Source organism: Cucumis melo, chromosome 5 (assembly GCF_025177605.1).
Source record: "Cucumis melo cultivar AY chromosome 5, USDA_Cmelo_AY_1.0, whole genome shotgun sequence".
Taxonomy (NCBI): domain Eukaryota; kingdom Viridiplantae; phylum Streptophyta; class Magnoliopsida; order Cucurbitales; family Cucurbitaceae; genus Cucumis; species Cucumis melo.
The window spans coordinates 18,499,464-18,520,107 of NC_066861.1; the positions used below are offsets into that span (position 1 = coordinate 18,499,464).

General features: G+C 35.5%; 1 protein-coding gene across 1 annotated transcript; it reads right to left on the reverse strand.

Annotated features, from left to right (window-relative positions):
- Positions 1-6,218: 6,218 nt before the first annotated feature.
- LOC103485872 (peroxisome biogenesis protein 12) lies at positions 6,219-20,355 on the reverse strand. The gene is made up of 10 exons (XM_008443600.3): positions 20,079-20,355; positions 19,240-19,345; positions 18,941-19,089; positions 18,212-18,461; positions 16,586-16,695; positions 16,117-16,191; positions 8,545-8,631; positions 7,887-7,973; positions 7,580-7,717; positions 6,219-6,632 (listed from the first exon to the last, which is right to left on the reverse strand). Exons 1-10 carry the CDS (start codon positions 20,184-20,186, stop codon positions 6,561-6,563), a joined length of 1,182 nt encoding a protein of 393 aa, XP_008441822.2. The 5' UTR covers positions 20,187-20,355; the 3' UTR covers positions 6,219-6,560.
- Positions 20,356-20,644: the final 289 nt, after the last annotated feature.

Genomic DNA, 20,644 nt, shown 5'->3' on the forward strand with positions numbered 1-20,644 from the left:
ATGTTCTTTGCACTACTGCCTGTTAACCTGCATAAGCTCAGACAGATGTCTTTTACATTTGTACTAGTCACATGAATGCCTGTTTCAGAACTCCATAGTTGCCAAAGCTTGTGGGCTTTAGGACAGTGAATGAATAAATGATTCATGTCTACAGGAGATGCACCAGTTTGGGTTGAGGCACATGCTTGGGTTCCTTTTTTGGATATTATCCATTGTATTGAGCTTCTAGTGAATCATGGTCCAAATGAAGAATTTACATTTTTGTGGGATGTGTGACCTCCAGAGGTGTTTGAATTCATTTTTCCAGTTTGTCTTCCTTGAGTTTGAGGTTTCCTTGAAAGCCAGATCTTTTGCTGATGCCACCGTGTATAAGTTGTTGTCGCTTGGTCTCCAAGAAGGTTTGCTTTTTCCTCTGTTGCTGTAAATCTGAGGCAAACTAATTTTGATGGATTGCCAAATTTGGTTTTCCCTATCGTTTAATGGTCTTCTTGGATTTATGTTCCATCCATCTGTACTTTGGTCCCAGACTTCCTTAACAGTGGTTGTTTGTAGTTTTGAAAGAGCATATAGTCTAGGAACTTGGTGAGAAAGAGGGATATTGTTTCGCCGATTGCTGTGCCAAAAGGATAGGGAGGAGCCATCGTTGGGAATCCAATTGATTTTTTATTCAAACCAGTCCTTCCATTTTTTAATGGCATTCCAAGGTGACTTTGCACTACAATTTCTACCTTCTACTGGAATGTCGCCTTGATGGTCTTTTTGCGTATTTTGCATCTATGCAATTTTTCCATAGAGAGTTTGGCTTATCATGATACCTCCACAACCATTTGCAAAGGAGGGCTTGATTTGTGTCTTTTAGCTTGCTAATTCCCAAGCCTCCCAGTTCTTTTGGGGAAGTGCAAATACTCCAATTGATCAAGTGAGCGTTTTGTTTGTCTTCACTACCTCCCCATAAAAAATCCCCTCCAATGTTTTTCAATTTCTTTGTATACAGAGACAGGAGCTTTGAAAGTAGAAAGCTGATACGTGGGGAGGCTCGATAGTGAAGATTTTAAAAGGGTAAGTCTTCCTCCTTCGAAAATTTGTGAGTATTTCCATTCGTTTAGTTTTTTGTGGATACTTTCAATGGTTTGTCCCCAAAAAGATCTGAAATTTGGGTTTCCTCCCAACGGTACTCCTAAGTAGTTGACTGGTAGGAATTTAGTTTGAAATCCAAAATTTATAGCTATCTGCTCTGTTCTATCAGCAGATATGTTTATAGGGCTTATAGTAGACTTTGAGTGGTTGAATCTCAGGCCAGAAGCTTTTTCAAAGAGGGAGAGCGCGATCTGTAGATTGTTTAAGTACTTGTCATTGTCTTCGACAAAGATGAGTACATCATCTGCAAATAGAAGGTGAGATATGTTGCAATTGTTGCTAAGAGATACCCCTTTGATAGCTCCTCTTGTTTCCAAGTGGGACAACAATCTGCTTAAGTAATCCATGGCCAAAACGAAGATGAAAGGAGAAATAGGATCACCCTGCCTTATGTTGGGTTTTATGTCCTAAAACTCGTAGATAGTAAATATAATCAATTGACCGTCATTAATAAAGTATTTTATTATTTAATTTCAATAAGTGTTATTGATTATTTTATTAGTTTTGTCTTAATAACCCAAATCCAATAAACTAACATCCTAAGCTGTTTGATGAGTCTTGAACAGTATGTAGAGACATACAGGGATTAATGTTCAAGATCAGCTTAAAGAGTCTATAGTATAGGGTTAAGGTTGGGTACCTTATCCTGTTAACACTATGGATACGGCTCACTTTGTATTTGATACAGACACATTGATCAAATGCGTTCATGTATTTGACATGCGAGTGAGGGTATCCTATGCAATGAGTTTGCATAAGACTGGAACACGAAATAGTAATCACTAGATGTAACTCCGTTAACTAGTTGGATTGCTATTTCATTAGGATGACCTAGGTAACTTAGTCTTAATCCTGAGTGTATTATGAACTCCTGTTTGCGAGGGATTGTCCTTTGATTTATACGAGTGAGAGTGTCCAGATTGCCGACTCAATATTCTTATCATTTTGGGGACAAGACCGAGTGGAGAGCTGGGAACATAATCACACAAGATGGAATTCACTCCTTCCCACCTTTAGGGTAAGTAGATAAGTGTTCTCTTAAATGGTGTCTCCGAGACTTGAACAAAGGGCCCTACCCTCTCAATGGCACGAGAGGGGTTTCTGTTTAGTGGTTTGGATCATAAACAGGTTGTTCATTAGAGGAGCACTGGTATTTAAGGACTAGAGGTAACCCAGGGGTAAAACGATAATTTGACCCAGCTGGAGTTACGAACACTTGTGAAGGACTAACTTACTGGTATTGGTCTATATCCGTGGACACAGAAATATATCTACAGTGAGAAGAGTTCAGCTGTTAGTCTTTAGTGGAGTGTACACACAGTTAACGAATATTGATTAATGTGGTTAATGAGTTTAGCCAATTAATCTCATATCGTTGTAGCTTCTGATCTGTAGGTCCATTAGGTCCCCTTCCTAGCTCATAAAGAGTAATGAGATTTATTTATATTGGTTGTAATTTGAAATGTTCAAATTTACTTTGGGAATTAATATAATGTATATTGATACATTATAATATAAAGTTTATATTTAATTAGACTTTATTATATAAATTTAATTTTGGATATGATTCAAAATTAAATTATGAGAGAATAAAATATTTGAATAAGTTCAAATATTAGTTTAATGTGAATTAGATTCATATTAAAATTATAAGTTAAAATTTAATGTGTATATGATACATATTAAAACTATAAGTTATGAGAGAAATTTATATTTGAATATGATTCAAATTATGGATTAAATTAAATATAAGATATTTAATTTAGAAATTAATTAATTGGAGAATTAATTAATAGTTTTGTTTAATTTGATTTAATTAAATTTGATTTAATTAAATTAATTAAATTAAAACTATAGGTTATGTGAGAGATATTCATTTAAATATGATTTAAATGAAATATTAATTAAATATGATTTAATTAATTATTTAATTAATATAATTAATTAATTTAATTTATTTTAATTTAATATTAATTTATTAAATTAATAAGGAACGTGGGTGGTTTTCCCACGTTCCCAATTATTCTCTCTAACTTCCCTCTTCTTCCAACTGAAGAAGAGGGAATTTTTTGCGTAACAAAATTTTTTGAACGGGAGAGAGTTCTGCGAAGAAGTCTATCCATTCTCTCTGAAAAAAAAAAATTCTCTCCATTCCCTTATTCCAATTTTGGTTCCCACAAACCATCTCAATCAGAGAATATGAAGGTTTTCAAGTGGTGGTGCCCCAAAATTTGGTGATCGGCAGATTCAGAGTCGTCAACGAGCGTAAGTTTTCTTCTCTGTAATTTCTTAAAGCATGTTTAACCAATATTTTTTTGTCAATGTATTGGTATTTTTAAGGTTCTAATTAAAATTGAGTTTCTGTATATTTTCCGCTGTAAAGGGTTTTCATCCCTTCACCTTATACCTCTTTCCGCCTTGATTCTTCCTTTTGGAGTTCTATTTAAAAGGATAGAGTATTGGACATTGCTGATATAGGCGTTTATCCATTTTCTCCATTTAATTGGAAAGTTTTTCTTTGCAAGCATGAAGTCGATGAAACTCCAGCTGATTTTATCAAAAGCCTTTTCTATGTCAAGCTTTAGGACAAAACCTTTTGTTTTCCTTTGCTTCCATGTGTCAATTGCTTCATTTGCGATGAGGATTGCATCGGTGATTTGTCTCTCTTTAATGAATGCCATTTGATTTTCTGCAACAGTATCAGGTAGAGTGGTTTTGAGTCTGTTTGCTAAGGCTTTTGCCATAATCTTGTAGAGGGAGGTTGTTAGGCTAATGGGTCTATAGTCTGAAGGCATGCTGCAGTTGTCTTTCTTGCTGATGAGGGCTATAAATGTGTTGTTGACGTTGTTGTTTACAATGCCTTTCTTGTGGAAATCCTTGAAAACATTCAGCAAGTCTCCCTTGAGATTATTCCAGTGTTTTTTTGTAGAAGAGCATGGTGTAACCATCTGGTCTGGGGGCCTTTTCATTGCTAATGGACATGATTGTGCTTTTGATTTCTTTTTCATCGAAAGGTTTGCAAAGCTCAGTTTGGTGAGAGCAGGAGATTGGCTTCCAGTTCAAATTGTCGATAAGGATTTCTTCATAGTCCTCTTTTGAAAAGAGATTCTGGTAGTGAGAAATGAAGATCCTTGAGATATCATCAATTGAGTCTTGATAATTACCATTTAGATCACAGATGGTTTTGATTAGATTTTTCTTTTGATTTATAGTGCATACTCTGTGAAAGTAAGCATTGTTTTCATCCCCCAAAAGGTTCCATTTTTGTCTAGATCTTTGATGCCAAATTTGTGCTTGTTTATTTTCAATGCTCAGCAAATCCGATTTGAGGGAGATTCTTTTTAGGTGGTGAGAAATTCGATATCTCTCCTTGGAGCTCTAACTTGTCGATTGAGTCAATCTCTTCCAAGAGGACTTTTTTGTTTGCATCATAATGATTGACTTTGTTGTGCTGCCACTCTTTGATAAACTTGGATAAAGTTTTTAGTCTCTGAATGAAGGCATAGCCAGGGAAGCCAACATGTTTGGAATTGTTCCACCAATCTTGGAAATTTTTCTTGAAGTCTTTATCCTTTAGGGAGGAGTTATTGAGTCTGAAGGGGCAGGGACCCCATTTGGTATGAGGAGATTCCAAGATGATGGGGAAGTTATTAAGTCAATCTCGTCCTTATCTTGGCTAAGCACATAATTTTGGGGTTTAACCCTAACTAACCCTCTCCATGTGTTCGAGCCCAAAACGTTGGCCAATTTGAACTCAAGCCTTGATCTTTACATATGAGTGTTTTCATCATTTACCATCTTTTTTAAAAAATGTTTAAAAAATGCATATATTAGGCATTTCAAGCATGTTTAGGGTTTAGGGTTATGATTTTTAAAACTTGGATAAAAATTTGTTATGATTTTCGAGGTGGAAACATGCAAGAAAATTATAAAAATCTAAACTATATACATGCATCAAATGACCTCTTTACAAGTGCTTTTAACTCACGGATGGAACTTGAAATGTAACATTCTTCTTACATCATACACCACTAATTTCCACATTTTTGTAGGGATGACCATCTCTCAGATAGCTCTAATGTAATCGTCATCCGTATCACTATATTTACCATAAATAAAGGCAAAAGGTATTCATGGAAAACTTCCATGAATCTTTATAACGTATCACGTTAAGGTGATCATCTCTATCTTGACTTTCATGGATCTTTATAAAGTCATCTCTATCATTATTTATCGTTGTTTATTATGAATTTTTCCATGAATATATAGAATGAACAATTTCTATAGTTGCAATTATATATATTAAGGGTTATCATAGTTATGGTCATCCTAACAAACAATAAGTTAAAAATGAGACAATAGATTGAGTATATGATGCAAACAGGAGATTAAATTTCATACGTTTTTAAGGAACAAGTCATTGATCATAAATATATATGTAAAAGCACCGAAAGGATCGCTCATGAAACAAAAGAACTAACATATAATTATTATTGGTATCAAAAGTTTTAAAATATTTATGATAGAAATAATAGATAGATTAGCAATGCTAAAAGAAAATATCCATTTCAAACATAGATAACAATAACAAGATTTAAAAACATAATACACATTCCGTCCATAAGAAATGAAGGTGACAGTTGAAAAGTTATTCGAAATGATCATTAACATATTATTTTAACTTTGATGAGGTAATTAATTCCATTAATTGGACTGTCTGATGTGGCATGGAAAGGCAATTTAATTATGAAAGGTACTTTGTACACAACTCTAAATCATTAAAAAATTATAAACATAATATCTTTTACATATGGGTCAAAGCAAACAATCTCTAAAAATATAAAAGAATGACGATAGTAAGACTTAAAAACATTCGCAAAAGCAACTCTTCAATATATTCATTAATATATATATATATATATATATATATATATATATATATATATATATATATATATATATATATATATATTAATTTGGTCAGAGACAGTTAATGCAAGAAATTTCCAAGCAAATAAAATACCACGTGACGCGTGTAGCATGTTTTCTAAATTTCAAATTAGATGGAAGAAAAATAGAAATACAAGAATAATGATCAATTCATTTACATATATAGTAAAATGAATTTCTGTTTCTCTTTTTCATATATGAAAAATATTTCCAATGATTTGGCTACTTATAATAATCTCTATTTAGAATATCCATCTATCATTGATATTTCTAAAAATATTTGAAACCTTAGACATTATAATCCTAAACAGCATAATATTACTAATAACTATGACTACTGATTTTATAACCTATATTCTATAGATAGTTTCAACAACAAGAATTATTATAAATTACATAATGAACAATCGTAAGTCCACTAAATCCTAGTAGATGGCAGCCATTAATAAGCATGATTGTGTCCCTCAAGTTCATCACATATCATGAAAGAGCCTCCTAACGTGATCAACATTTGCAGGCATTAATGTGATTGGGCAGCGCTTGTACTGGTTCAATGCAAACATAAACACATGATTATAACTTCCTCAAAAGACCAATAATCAATAATGTTTGCATACATTTCAACCTCACTTTCTTAAATCTCATTCGATACAGTTTTATTCTGTGTAATTTTTGAAACTAAACTTATATAACTTTTTCTCTTTTTTGGCTTAGTGCATGTCTAACTGAAATTTAGACTTCCCTACTTTCTTTTTAGTTTTCAAATTTTGAATAGAATATCAAAAATGTATTTGAATGGGAACAGAACAGATCACATGATAAAGACGATGAATCATTATTATTGTTTAGCTTTTAGCACACTGTAGTCGATATAAAAAATTCTAGATAGTATCATTTTCCCTTGTGAATAACCTCATATACTTAGCCAACTAATTCCTCGGGCAGTGGATTGAAGTATTAGACCAAATCCATGACCAACAAAAGGAAATTCATCTCTTTCTAAAGGGAACTCTCTCAAAGAACAAAGTTCTATGTTCAAAATATAATCAAAAGCTCCCATTAGAACCCTAAATTTAACTATTTATAGCCTTATAAGGAAATTACTTAATTAACTAATTAATTATAATTAAACAGTAATTAATCTAGATTAAGAATACAACCAAGTATTAACTAAAATATACTAAATCATACTAATTATCTTCATCAATTTCCACAACCAAAACCTCCTATAAGAACTCATAATTGTTATAGGTGATACAACCTCATTGGTATGCTCTCTTGTTAAGGGTGGGGTAACCTAGCTAGTACCTCAAATCCACAGAAGAATTCAAGTAAATATGGATAAACTCCTAAAGAACTCTATTTCCTACCTCACACAGCAGTCAAATCACTCCTCAAACAAGATTCCAATATGGAAAGGAAAAAGTACAGGGAAAAGAGAATGAAGGAAGTTAAATAGATGTTTAGAGTTGATAAATTAATAAGGGCTTACTTGTGAAATATACTTGAAGATGCAAGTGTAACAAAAGACAAAGCCAGAGACAGTAACAACTGATGGATTGGCTCGTTTATCTGAGCACAAAGGGCAAATTGTTCTGTTGGGTGGCAGAGGAATCCCTTCCTTGGCTACCTGTTTATACCAACACTTTAGAGCTTGTATTTGAATGGGTAATACGACTTCATGTACAAAATATAGACATATACATACACTACAACCTCACACAAAAACAAATATATATTATCATAAAAGGGCACAAAACCCTGTTATATAGTGTTCATTCAAGGAAAGAGTATTTCACCTTTGGAGGGGGAGGAGGAGGTGGTGGGGGGTATACAGTTGGTGCAGACATTCGTTCCTCAGCAGATTGGTACCACCACTCCATCATCTAATCAGATTACAGATTACGTCATAAAGTCATTATGCAATGTAAAAATTATCCAAATAAAAAGATCCAAAGTCACTTTTGTATAATGTATGTAATTAGATAAAAAACGCAAATGATAAAATAAAAGCAAACTGGAAAAATTACCTCTAAAGTATCATGGTGGTGGTTGCAACTATTACACTCTTAAACTTTCAATAATATTGGCTCTTAAACTTCTAAAAGTGTTAAAATTGGACCCTTGAGCTTACAACAATTGTAAAAATTAGACCCACAAATGATAAAAGTTGAATTTCAATTTATATAATTATGTAAGTTTGAGGGTTCGATTTTAGAATTTAGATAAGTTTGAGAGCTCAATTTTTAATTTTGAAAGTTTAAATATATAATTGTAACTAGCACCTATATTTTAGGGTTGGTTTTTGCAATTTGCTCTAAATTAACTGTGTTGTTGTATTAATAAAAATTCAAGGTTGCACATTATTTTTATATAAGTAAGGCGTTTTCATTACTATACTTTAAAGCAGATATTTAAAAGCAACAGATGCGATATTGGATTTGGTCAAGGACTCACTTTGAAGAAAAATACGGCTGCAATTAATCCGGTCTGTGCATAATCTAGCATCGTGTACAAACAAGTAAGGAGGCCTCCTTGTATTGCCTGTGTTGACATGAATAAGGTATACTTTAAGATATATTGAATGAGAGTAGAAAATGAAAGTAGCTCTAAAACTCGAAAAGGACCACTGTTAAACTAACAATGACAAAATCCAGAGTTAAATAAATGCAGCTGAAAGTTTTATGTATTAACAAGTTGCCAAGTAGCTAACAAAACAAAGTAACTCCCTCATCAGATCAGCCATCAAAACGAGTCAACCAATCTGCCAAGATTCAGAAGACAATATAGAAGAGCTAGTTTGAATCACAATATTCTTCTTTCGGCCTGTAAAGTCTTAAACAGTTACACATAGCCAAGATCCTGAAGATTTTATGAGGTTCCCAAAATTGTAAGTATGGAGTAAGTCCTTGAATCTTGGATAAGTACTCTCAGTCCAGGAGTCTCAATATCCAGTCCATGGCAACACTTGGGATTGCTTGTTAGACCCTCAACTCATGAAGATCTTGAGTAACTCCATGAAGGGATCAGGTCAGATCAAAAGACCAGAAATGAACGGAAGACTAAGATTGACGCTAGCCAAGTCTAGAAGGGATCGCTGACGACACAAGAGGGGCAATTCACAATTACAATGGTTGGAAGAAGGCCAACCTCTAGAGCGAGATGCTGTATCCTCCATAATTTCCAAAGGTCTTGCTCAAAGAAACCTCTCAAGAAGATGGAAGCAACAGATGCACAGTCAGCCACCCACAGCTGGGACGCCCACCCAGTGAACCAAGTGCATGCAAATCAGCGGCAGAGTGTGATGAGGTGGGCTAAGTTCCATCAAATTCGCATCCCACCCATCTCCGGTGAAGGGCAATCCTGACTTTGCTCATGGGTGGTCGTCGCTACGCACACGACTGTGCGTGCCATGTGCACTTATGCTATCTGCACACTGTCTAGAAAATGAAATAGAAATATGCAGTAAGACCAAGTAAGGAGTGTCAGCTGGCCACTGTCGGAAGGTTAGAATTCCTACACTAAACCCACTCTCAGTCTCACAAAACTAAGTATGTCTCCACTTCTTTGACTGCACTGCTGGAATGTGGAAATAGGGCAATATGGAGTTTGACCAACCTAGCTGATAAGTAATATGGACCTGAACAACTCCATAAATCACCCCTGCAAGTCCTTCAGACTTCTTTATAACCTATAGAGAAATACTCGAAAGACACCTTCAAAGCATTTGGAGATAGAATATTCCTTCAAAAGTTATATTATTAAACCATCTATGTAAGAAACCTATATGTACATACATGAGAAAATATGATTCCTTTTTTACGGAGGTTGTCAAATGTAGTCGACCCTTTCTTTTCCAGGCCATCCCTCTTCCCACTGCTTAGTCAGTGACTGGAATCATCTACTGATATATTTTGATTTATATTGATATTCTAGTGTACACTCATCTATGTATTGTTAAACTTATCAACAAAGTGACCATGGAAGATAACTATAAACCAACTTTTGGCAGGGTATGAATTTCCTTTCTCTCTTTAGGAAAGATCAAGGTTTAAAATATTGATGTCAATAGAGATATCGAGGTATTAATTTTGATGGAAATGTCAATAAAATATTGATTTCAATGGATATTTTTGGAAAAATTTTAAAAATAAATTTAGTGTTAGAATTAGTGGGCTTAGCCCATTGGGAAGATTTACCTTAAATATTCTTTCCTTTTTTTATCTCTTTGTACTTTTCTATTTATTCCCTCTTGTACCTATTGTATGATTATCAGAAAATAATAAAACTAAAAACATCATGGTTTTTCTCCCGGTTCTCGAGTTTCCACGTAAGCCGGTTTTGTATTTATTGCTTTCAATATGGTATCAGAGAGAAGCAACAGCGAAACCCTAAAAAAAAGTTTAGGAAACACCCAGTCCAAAACAGAAGTTGTCGCCGCCGACGTGGACACCACCATGGAAAAACTACTCCAACGGATTCAGACGCCGCCGATCTATCCAATGGGCCAACCCTCGCCGTCATCCGTGCAACCTTCCAACCAGAAACCACTTCATGCGCCACCCCTGTCAGGCGCATGGGCCCACGCGCTGCCGTCCGTTAGTCTCATCGCCCATCCCATCCGCTCCTACGCGTTGTCGCCTGTCCAACTGTCTCACCTTTTCGGTCATCCACCGCCACACGCGTCGCCCATCACCGTCGGACAACAACCTTCAAAACTGTCAAATCTGTCCGTCGACCCTTCACAACAACCTTTCTTCTATAAGAACGGGGCTGACCAATGTCATAACAGATCGGGGATTGAAGCGGGCGAGTCATCGGCACCCTCCGGTTATGGACAGCCATATGTTTGTGGTCTCAGGACTAACCAAACCTACCGGAGAACTGCTTTTGAAGTTGGTGCATCCTTGGCATAAACCGATCTACCGATGTATTCCAAGAACCCAGTAATTTCGCTTCCTAATGTGCCTTCAAATTATATAACTAACTCTACTAGTGTTCGATCCTTGACCCATGATAATGAAAAGAATAATAGGAAACCAATTCTCATTTGTGAGCACTGCAAGAAACGACAACATATCAAGGATCAGTGTTGGAAACTCCACGGTCGGCCCCCAAGAGGTAACATAGACTCCTGCAAAGAGCAACAGAACTCAAGGCGTACCGATGTTAGGGAGACTGCCAGCACCTCTTAGCCAATTGGCCCTACTGCTAGCCAGACCAGCTTTCCTACTCTAAGCTCCATGCTTGGTCAGGTCTGTCTCAGTCCTTGGCGTTATTAGTATTGATGGGAAGAATCCCTAGATTTTAGACTCGAGGGCCACAGATCATTTGACAAGTTTCTTGGAGCACTTTATCTTTTATACCCCCTGTGTCAGTAATGAAAAAATCCGGATAGCCGATGGCTCTTTAGCCCCGATTGCTGGAAAAGGACAAATAATCCTCCTTGACGGTTTCTCCCTTCATAATGTTTTGCATGTGCCTAAACTTTCTTACAATTTGTTATATATCAGTAAGATCATCCGTGAGCTACACTGTAAAGCTACTTTCTTACCTAAATCTGTTTGCTTTCAGGACTTGAGTTTGGGGAGGACAATTGGCACTGCCCGGTATAGCTGGGGATTTTACATCCTTAATGATGATACCTCCGGTAGTAGTATCTCTACGACTAGTTTATTGTCTTCCTATTTTAGCACCTCTAAACATAACTTTATGTTGAGACATTTCCGATTAGGTCACCCGAACTTTACGTATATGAAATATTTGTTTCCCCATCTCTTTTCTAAAATAGACATCTCCTTGTTATCTTGTGATGTGTGCATTCGAGCAAAACAACATCGGGTTTCTTTTCCTTCACAACCATATAAACCCACACAACCATTTACACTTATCCATAGTGACGTTTGGGGTCCCTCCAAGGTCACCACCTCATCCGGGAAAAGGTGGTTTGTAACTTTCATTGATGATCATATCCGTCTTACCTGACTCTACCTTATCATTGATAAATCTGAGGTTTCTGCTATTTTCCAAAACTTCTATCACACCATTGAAGCACAATTCCATAATAAAAAAATTGCTATTCTTCGGAGTGATAATGGTTGAGAATTCCAAAACCATAACCTTAGTGAATTTCTAGCCTTCAAGGGGATTGTTCACCAAAACTCGTGCGCCTACACTCCTCAACAAAATGGAGTGGCCGACTGAAAAAATCGTCACCTTCTGGAAGTAGCCCGTTCGCTTATGCTTTCCACTTCCCTTCCTCATACCTATTGGAGGATGCTATTCTTACAACAACTCATTTAATCAATAGAATGTCTTCTCGTATCCTCCACCTTCAGACTCCCTTAGAATGTCTTAAGGAGTCCTACCCCTCTACTCGTCTTATTTCAAAGGTTCCTCTTCGGGCGTTTGGGTGTACCGCTTATGTCCATAATTTTGGCCCTAATCAGACCAAATTTACCCCTCGGGCTCAGGCTTATGTGTTTGTTGGGTATCCCCTTCACCAGTGCGGTTATAAGTGTTTTCACCCACCGTCCAGGAAATACTTTGTCACTATGGATGTTACTTTCTATGAGAATCAACCCTATTTTCCCATTAGCCATTTTCAAGGGGAGAGTGTGAGTGAAGAGTCTAACAGCACCTTTGAATTTATTGAACCTACTCTCCTAGTACCATGTCTGACATTGATCCTTACCCTATAATCCTACCCACAAACCAAGTTCCTTGGAAAACATATTACAGGAGGAATCTCAGAAAGGAAGTCGGGTCCCCTACTCGTCAGCCGCTGGCTCCAATCCAAGACTTCGAACCTTCTCGAGATCAAGGTATGGAAAACCCTACCGAACCTTGTACTAATAACACAATGAGGGAGAATGAAAAGTCTAATGTTGATGTTCTTGAAAATGTGGAAGAAAAGAACAGTAGTGATGAGACTAAGGTCAGAACAGAAACCAGTAACAATGAAGCTGAACAGGGTCATACAGGGAAACTTGACAAGTATGATCCTTCTCTTGATCTTCCTATTGCACTGAGGAAAGGTACTAGGTCCTGTACAAAGCACTCCATATCTAATTATATGTCATACGAGAATCTCTCAACACAGTTCATTGTATTTACTGGCAGCTTTGACTCTACCACAAAACCGAAAAAATATTCACATTGCTTAGAGTGCCCAGAATGGAAGAATGCTGTCATGGAATAGATGAAAGCTCTTGAAAAGAATAACACTTGGGAGATTTGTGCTCTACCCAAGGGACACAAGTCTGTGGGATGCAAATGGGTGTTCACTCTCAAATACAAAGCAAATAGAACACTTGACAGATACAAGGCAAGGTTAGTTGCAAAAGGATTTACACAGACCTATGGTGTTGATTATTCAAAAACTTTTTCTCCTGTTGCTAAGTTGAATACTGTCAGAGTCCTTTCTGTTGCTGTAAACAAATATTGGCCTCTATATCAGCTGGATGTTAAAAATGCTTTTCTGAATGGAGATCTAGTAAAGGAGGTCTACATGAGCCCCTGCCTGACTTTGAAGCCCAGTTTGGTCGGCATGTTTGTAAACTCCAGAAATCCTTATATGGTCTAAAACAGTCACCAAAAGCATGGTTTGACAGATTCACCACTTCTGTCAAGTCCCAAGAATACAGTCAAAGACACTCTGATCATACTTTATTTATAAAAGTTTCCAAAACAAGAAAGATTACAATTCTGATAGTTTATGTGGATGACATCGTTTTGTCTGGAGATGAACAAGCATATATCAGTCAACTTAAGCAGAGAATGGGTAATGAATTTGAAATCAAGGATTTGGGAATCTAAAATATTTCCTTGGAATGGAGGTAGCCAGATCTAAAGAAGGCATCTCCGTGTTTCAGAGAAAATACACCCTTGATTTGCTAATCGAGAGAAGTATGTTGGGATGTTGTCCTGCTAACACTCCTATTGAAGTCAACTGTGAACTAGGAAACTCTGATGATCAAGTTCTAGTTGATAAAGAACAATATCAGCGCCTTGTGGGTAAATTGATTTACTTATCTCATACTCATCCTGATATTTCCTTTGTTGTGAGTGATGTCAGCCAGTTTATGCAGGCTCCTTATGAGAAACACATGGAAGCTGTCAAAAGAATTCTGAGATACTTAAAAACGACACCTATTAAAGGGTTGATGTTTAGAAAGATAGACAGAAAGACCATTGAGGCATATACTGACTCAGACTGAGTAGGATCTGTTGTTGACAGAAAGTCTATCTTCGGTTATTGTACCTTTGTTTGGGGCAATCTTGTAACTTGGAGGAGTAAAAAGCAAAGTGTTGTGGCCAGGAGCAGTGTTGAGGCCGAATATAGAGCTATGAGTTTGGGAATATGTGAGGAAATTTGGCTCCAGAAAGTCCTGTCTAATCTTCATCAGGAATATGAGACTCCATTGAAGCTCTTTTGTGATAATAAAGCTGCTATTAGTATTGCTAACAACCCAGTTTAGCATGATAGAACTAAACATGTTGAGATTGATCGGCATTTCATCAAAGAAAGACTTGATAGTGGGAGCATATGCATTCCATACATCCCTTCGAGCCGACAGGTTGCTGATGTTCTCATCAAGGGGCTTCTCAGACCAAACTTCGACTTTTGTGTTAGCAAGTTGGGCCTCATTGATATTTACATCCCAACTTGAGGGGGAGTGTTAGAATTAGTGGGCTTAGCCCATTAGGAAGATTTACCCTAAATATTCTTTCCCTTTTTTATCTCTTTGTACTTTTCTATTTATTCCCTCTTGTACCTATTGTATGATTATCAAAAAATAATAAAACCAAAAACATCATGGTTTTTCCCACGGTTTTCGGGTTTCCACGTAAGCCGGTTTCGTGTTTATTGCTTTCAATATTTAGATTAGTAAATAAACATTTTATTATTTTCATTTTAGTGAGTATGTCTATTATTTATATTATGCTAGTATTAGTTGCAGTTTAATGCTTATCTTTGGTGTTTCAAGCATTTTTTTACAATATAATGGAAATATCGACACGTGAGCTTAATGTCTAATTCTTAAACTTGCCAACACCGATCACCCATCTCTGCTTGCCGTTAAAGATGTTCGATCTCCCTCTTCAGCGCTATCAAAGTTGTTGATAGGCTTGAGTTTCTTTTTTTTTTTTGTCTAGCATGTCCCATGGTGTGTCCATGTGTGTCGTCACGTGTCGACAATTAAAATAATAATAAATAAAAGGGGACACAGATTTTTGTGTCTAACATGTGTCTAGAACGTGACATTCGTATCTGTGTCCAATACATGTCCGACACTGACACTTTAACATTTTTCACATATCTGTGCTTCATTGCCAAATTGAAACAAAACTCAAATTTCAATGTTAAAGTGCAACATTTATAAACCTAGTTACTAAAATGAAGTCCACCCAAAGTTTAAGGACTAGAAATATAACATTTTGAAACCTAGGAACCAAATGAAAACTAAACCCAAAACCTAAGAACCAAAAAGGTACATTTTTCTATTTACTATTTATATTTTTTGTTGAAAATAATTGTACTAAGGGTATTTGTGTAATCTTAATATCCTTGTTTATTTCCTTTTTTTTTTTTTTTTGTCAAGGTTCGTGGTTTTTTCTCCCTGATGTGAGGTTTTCCACATACACAAGTGTTATTATTTCTTCTTCTCCTTTTATTAATTTTTATATTTGTAATATTTCTTTTCTTACTCGGTTGATGGTTTTCTTTCTATATTGGAGGACCTTGTATTTATTTTAGATGAGAAAGAATTATTCTTCCTCCCTTAATTCAAGTCTCAACCCCTTAGCTGAATGTCTAATTCTGAGGGGCCATCTTGACGAGAGCCCAGTAACTTCTCAAAGGTTTATTTTCTCTTCTAATTAATCTCTTTTAGTTTTTCCTTAACCAATATACTCCACTTTCAACCTGAATCTAATCAATAAATTTTCTGTAAGCTCCTAAGAGTTGGGCGATTCCAAAAATAAAAATGATATGAGATGCCCAAATAATTATTATAGAAGTTATACCTTCAACCAAGGAGGGCCACGTAGTCGCTCACGCTCATGGCTTCGTATCTTTGAAATTCTAGATGATGTGTCCATCTACCTTGATGCCACAAAAGATTAACAAAACAATGAATACCAAGAAGAATGGGAAAAAAATAATCTTTAATTTTATTGATATAGTAGAACCAAGAAGTGAAAAGGATAGCGGTGTGTGCTACATGTAATCTAATAACAGAACAAACATTTGAAATGCAACAACTATTGTGCTCAAAGTTTACATAAATTATAAAAGTCAAATTCCAGTAGTTGACAAAGTTCAATAAAAGACAGCAGTATCAAATAATCGAACTATAAAGCATCTCTTATTGTGCTGTGTACAGCTCTCTAGAGAAGGGTATCGAAGATTTATAATAAATAAAGTAGAATATTCTATCAATAATAAAAGGAGTTACCACCTTAAAGCATTTCACTGAAGAATTAAAAAAATTACCAGCTCTTGTCCTGTAGCCCGACAGACATGAACTCCAATGACCTGCAGTCCCAGTGAATAGAATCCAGTAGCATCCAACAAATATAACAGTTGGTAAGCAAATGATAGACCTGCATCATCATAAAGACAGTCCTTAAACAATGACGTTCTGTATAGTTTATAAAACAATGACTAAGAAATATAGATAATCGTAGTAATATTTGACTCCAAATAAAACTTCAAGAATTGTCATCACAGAACTAAATACCAAATACAAGCCACTCTTTTTCTCTGATATGAAACAAAGTACTTCCATAATAGATTTGACATTATTCAAGGGATTGGAAAGATCAACCAAAAGTTTAACACGCATTTGTTTACATCTCATTCATGGTAGTATGAAGAAATTTCCCCATCTGGTTTCCTTCGTTCCAAATACCTTCAATGACAAACTAATGACAGGAATGAGAGAGGAGAGGGGGGATGCGCAGGAGCGGTTTCACTAAAAAAAAAAAAGAAAAGTGGAAGAAGAAGAAAGGAAGGAGACAGATAAGAATATTATTAAATAGATAAAAAGGCCAACTCAACAAAAAAAATGATTGAATTAATAAATTTATCAAGAACTTAAGTGCCACTTCATTCTTTGTGAGTCAACTAATGGTCCAACAAACCTACAAAACCATTCCTGGAATCTCAAAGACTAAAATGTTCCTTTTGGAACCTCATAGATAATAAATACAAACTTCAGTGACAAAAATGTATTTTGCCCAAATGGTTACTTCTGGTTGATTAACTGCATGTTTTTTCAAATTACTTCTAGGAACTTAAACACATTAGCCAGTTCTTCTTCCTCACCTCGCTTAGAAAGAGAGAGAATTAAAAGCCCAAGAAGACAAGAAATCATATCATACCAAGGTTTTTTATGTAAGAAACATTTCATTGGTTGGATGAAGTATCCAAAGGAAATCTTATCAAACCAAAGTCGATCTTTAGTTTTCTCATTATTTTAATAAACTCTTTCCATTCCTTTATGACCTAACCAATCCATCCAGTATCCACAATGTGTTTTCTTCAAGTAATGGGAATCCTAACCCTTGAAAATTTTTAAAACACAAAAACTGTGAACCCAACTCATATCGAACACTTCCAGAAGACTGAACCCAAGGGGAAAACAAATAGGCAACAGCAAAGCAAATGATTCAAACGCCTTCTTATTGCATCTGCAAAAAGATCACCAATTTGGATCATGAAGCGATTGTGTTTCTAGACTTTCTTATTCTGATCAGACCTCCAGGATAGCAGGCTGCAAGAAAACCTTAGGCATCTTGAGCTTCCAAAGGGGCTTTGAAAACTAGGTGAAGGGAGAACAGATGAATCTTCTAAAAGGGCAGCAAAAAGAGACTTAATAAAGAATAGTTGACAACAAAACAAGGTTCCACATCTTTGAGAGTTTGTCTTCCACCCCATAGATTAACCAAAATAATAATAAATCCATACATCTTTTGCAAATCAAACCACTTAATTATTTACCAGATTTAAAACTTATAACTGGCCTATAATCATCCATGGGATCACAAACCTCCAAATATTTATTTGTTCAAAATAAAAATATACAATAAAAACTCGATGATCCAGTGTATTTATTACCTTCACTACTTGCATGAAGCCATGGGTAACAAGAACCAACAATTTTCTGAAATTTCTTCATCACCCGTGCTCTTAACAATGTTTCAACTCCTAAAGTTCTAGTAGGAACAACATGGTCACCTCTTACTTCATAAATTTCAGCATCATTAAACCCCTCATTATCATCACCCCATAAACTTGCTTGAAGCCTGGCTTCCCTTTCTTTATTGTAAATTGAGTGCAACTTTGATTTGAAATAAGGCAATACAACCTGAAAATTCAATTTGTTAATCATTGAAGGTGCAGAGTGTGTTGCAGGGAAGTCTGGGTTTGAATCCAAATGAAATACTGTTTTTTTTCTTGTATTGTACGTTCAAGAAAACTTATCATACAAAAATGGGGAAAAGAAAAGAAAAGAAAAAAACTATTCTGAACTTCTATGGAGCAATATGCTACCAAACTTCAATCTTTTGAATCTCATATTTAGTGTCAATGGTCTTGTTTAGAGAGAGAAGAAATACGCACAAAAGGATGAGATAAAATGGGTAATGAATAACATACTCATAAACCTTGTAGGTTATATACGAATATGCATGTCCATGTGTGTTTACATAGAGAGAGAGACTAGTGTACAAAACATAAAATTTTCTGAGATAAGCAAGGTGAACTAAATGTCAAAACCACCAAAAGAAATGGAATAATGGTTGAATCGTTAGAATCTTTTTCAAATGAACAAGAATAAGATCTTACCAAGAAAGCAACAGAAAGAACTTTTTGATGTTTTTCTAATCCTCTATGTTGAATACCATCCCCAGAGACTGAACGAGCATCTTCCTTCTTTACTTGTACATTTACAGCTCTTCTTCTTAAGCCATATAAGGATTCAGAAAAAGAAGCATCTGAAACATACAGAATAATATTTTTTTTTGTATCTGTAAGTGTAATGGTAATGTTCAAATTTAAAACATAGAAACAAAATTAAATACTAAAGACTGGAACAGTAATGTTCAAATTTAAACGTATGCTTTACGATAACAATTGTCATTTACCTGTAGTTCGCAAGCTATGCGTTTCAAGAACTAGCATTAGCAAAGAAAAGAACTCATCTTCATAGTCTAACACCTTATGAAAGAATGGTCTTCTTAGAGCTAAAACCTGAAAATTTTTCACCAATCCAAGAGAATTTCAAGCATTAGGACTGAACACACAAAAATGTAATACAGTGAGGAAACAGCGTACAGTCATATACGGATGCATAATATGCACAATATCAAAGTGCCTAGGTCAAGTTGTGCACTCCTCTACTATTCTCACAGATCAAGCACCCGATCCTACTATATTTGGCACTAGGTAACTCAAAGGATAGTATATCTTAGGTAGGTGGCTTCTCCTTAAAAGGACTTGTTCGAAACATAACTTAGTATGAGCTTTCCTCCTCTCCTTTCCATATGTCCATACTTTCTAGAAAATAGTTTCTTATCTAACATAATTAATGGTAAAAAAACGGTTGAAATAGTTGAAGAAACAAGATATCCTCGATCAAAAATCACTTTTGACACAAGACATACGTCCTTCGCCAAGAGCCTAAAGCACATGAATTACAATGAAATTTCCAAACCTACACCATATTCCGAAGTCATATTTTTTAAAAAAATGCCATCAATAAATTCAATGACCCATTTAGCAACAAATAGAACCCACCATTTCGCGAACCTATAGAACCAAACAACAATACAAAAGCGCAGATAACTAATAACTATGAAAAAAGGAGTCCCAATTCGCCAAGAATAGAGCACAACAAGGAAATTGGCACAGCAATGGCGGGTCAGTGTTCAAGGAGAGAAGTAAAAGGTATTGAAGACATGGTTTGAAAGAGAGAGATTGTTACGCCGATAGAGTAAGTGAGAGCGGCACGAAGACTGGCAGGGAGCTGCTGAGCAGCGGCCATTTCGAAGAAAGTGGGACGAGTCCCTTGACCTCCAACCTGGAACAACATCGTTCTCAAATTGGAAGCTCTGCCTTGGGAAGGGAATGCTTCCGATCAAATTAGCAGAGCTCTTCTACCGAAAATCCCACTCTGTTCTCACAAACCATCGAATGGGAATCAAAATTTTTGTAACTTAAAAAATTTAATCATAAAGACTTTATCCGCTTAGGTTTTTTGTGTTTTTTATTTTTCCGATGATTTCTCTTTCTAAACATTTTTTATTTCCTAAATTTCTTAGAATATATGAATATATATATATGTGTGTGTGTGTGTGTGTGTTTGGTCAGTAATCTTTTAAGTTGATGATTATTGGTTAAAATTCTTTTTTTTTTCTATTTTGTTTTAGTTTGGTTCTTAAACTTCTAAAAACATCTATTTTTTATCCTTGAACTTAAAAAAAACTTCCATATACTATAGAATGCCTAATGGAAAAGATAATATTGTTTTTATATTTGGATGATTAGACT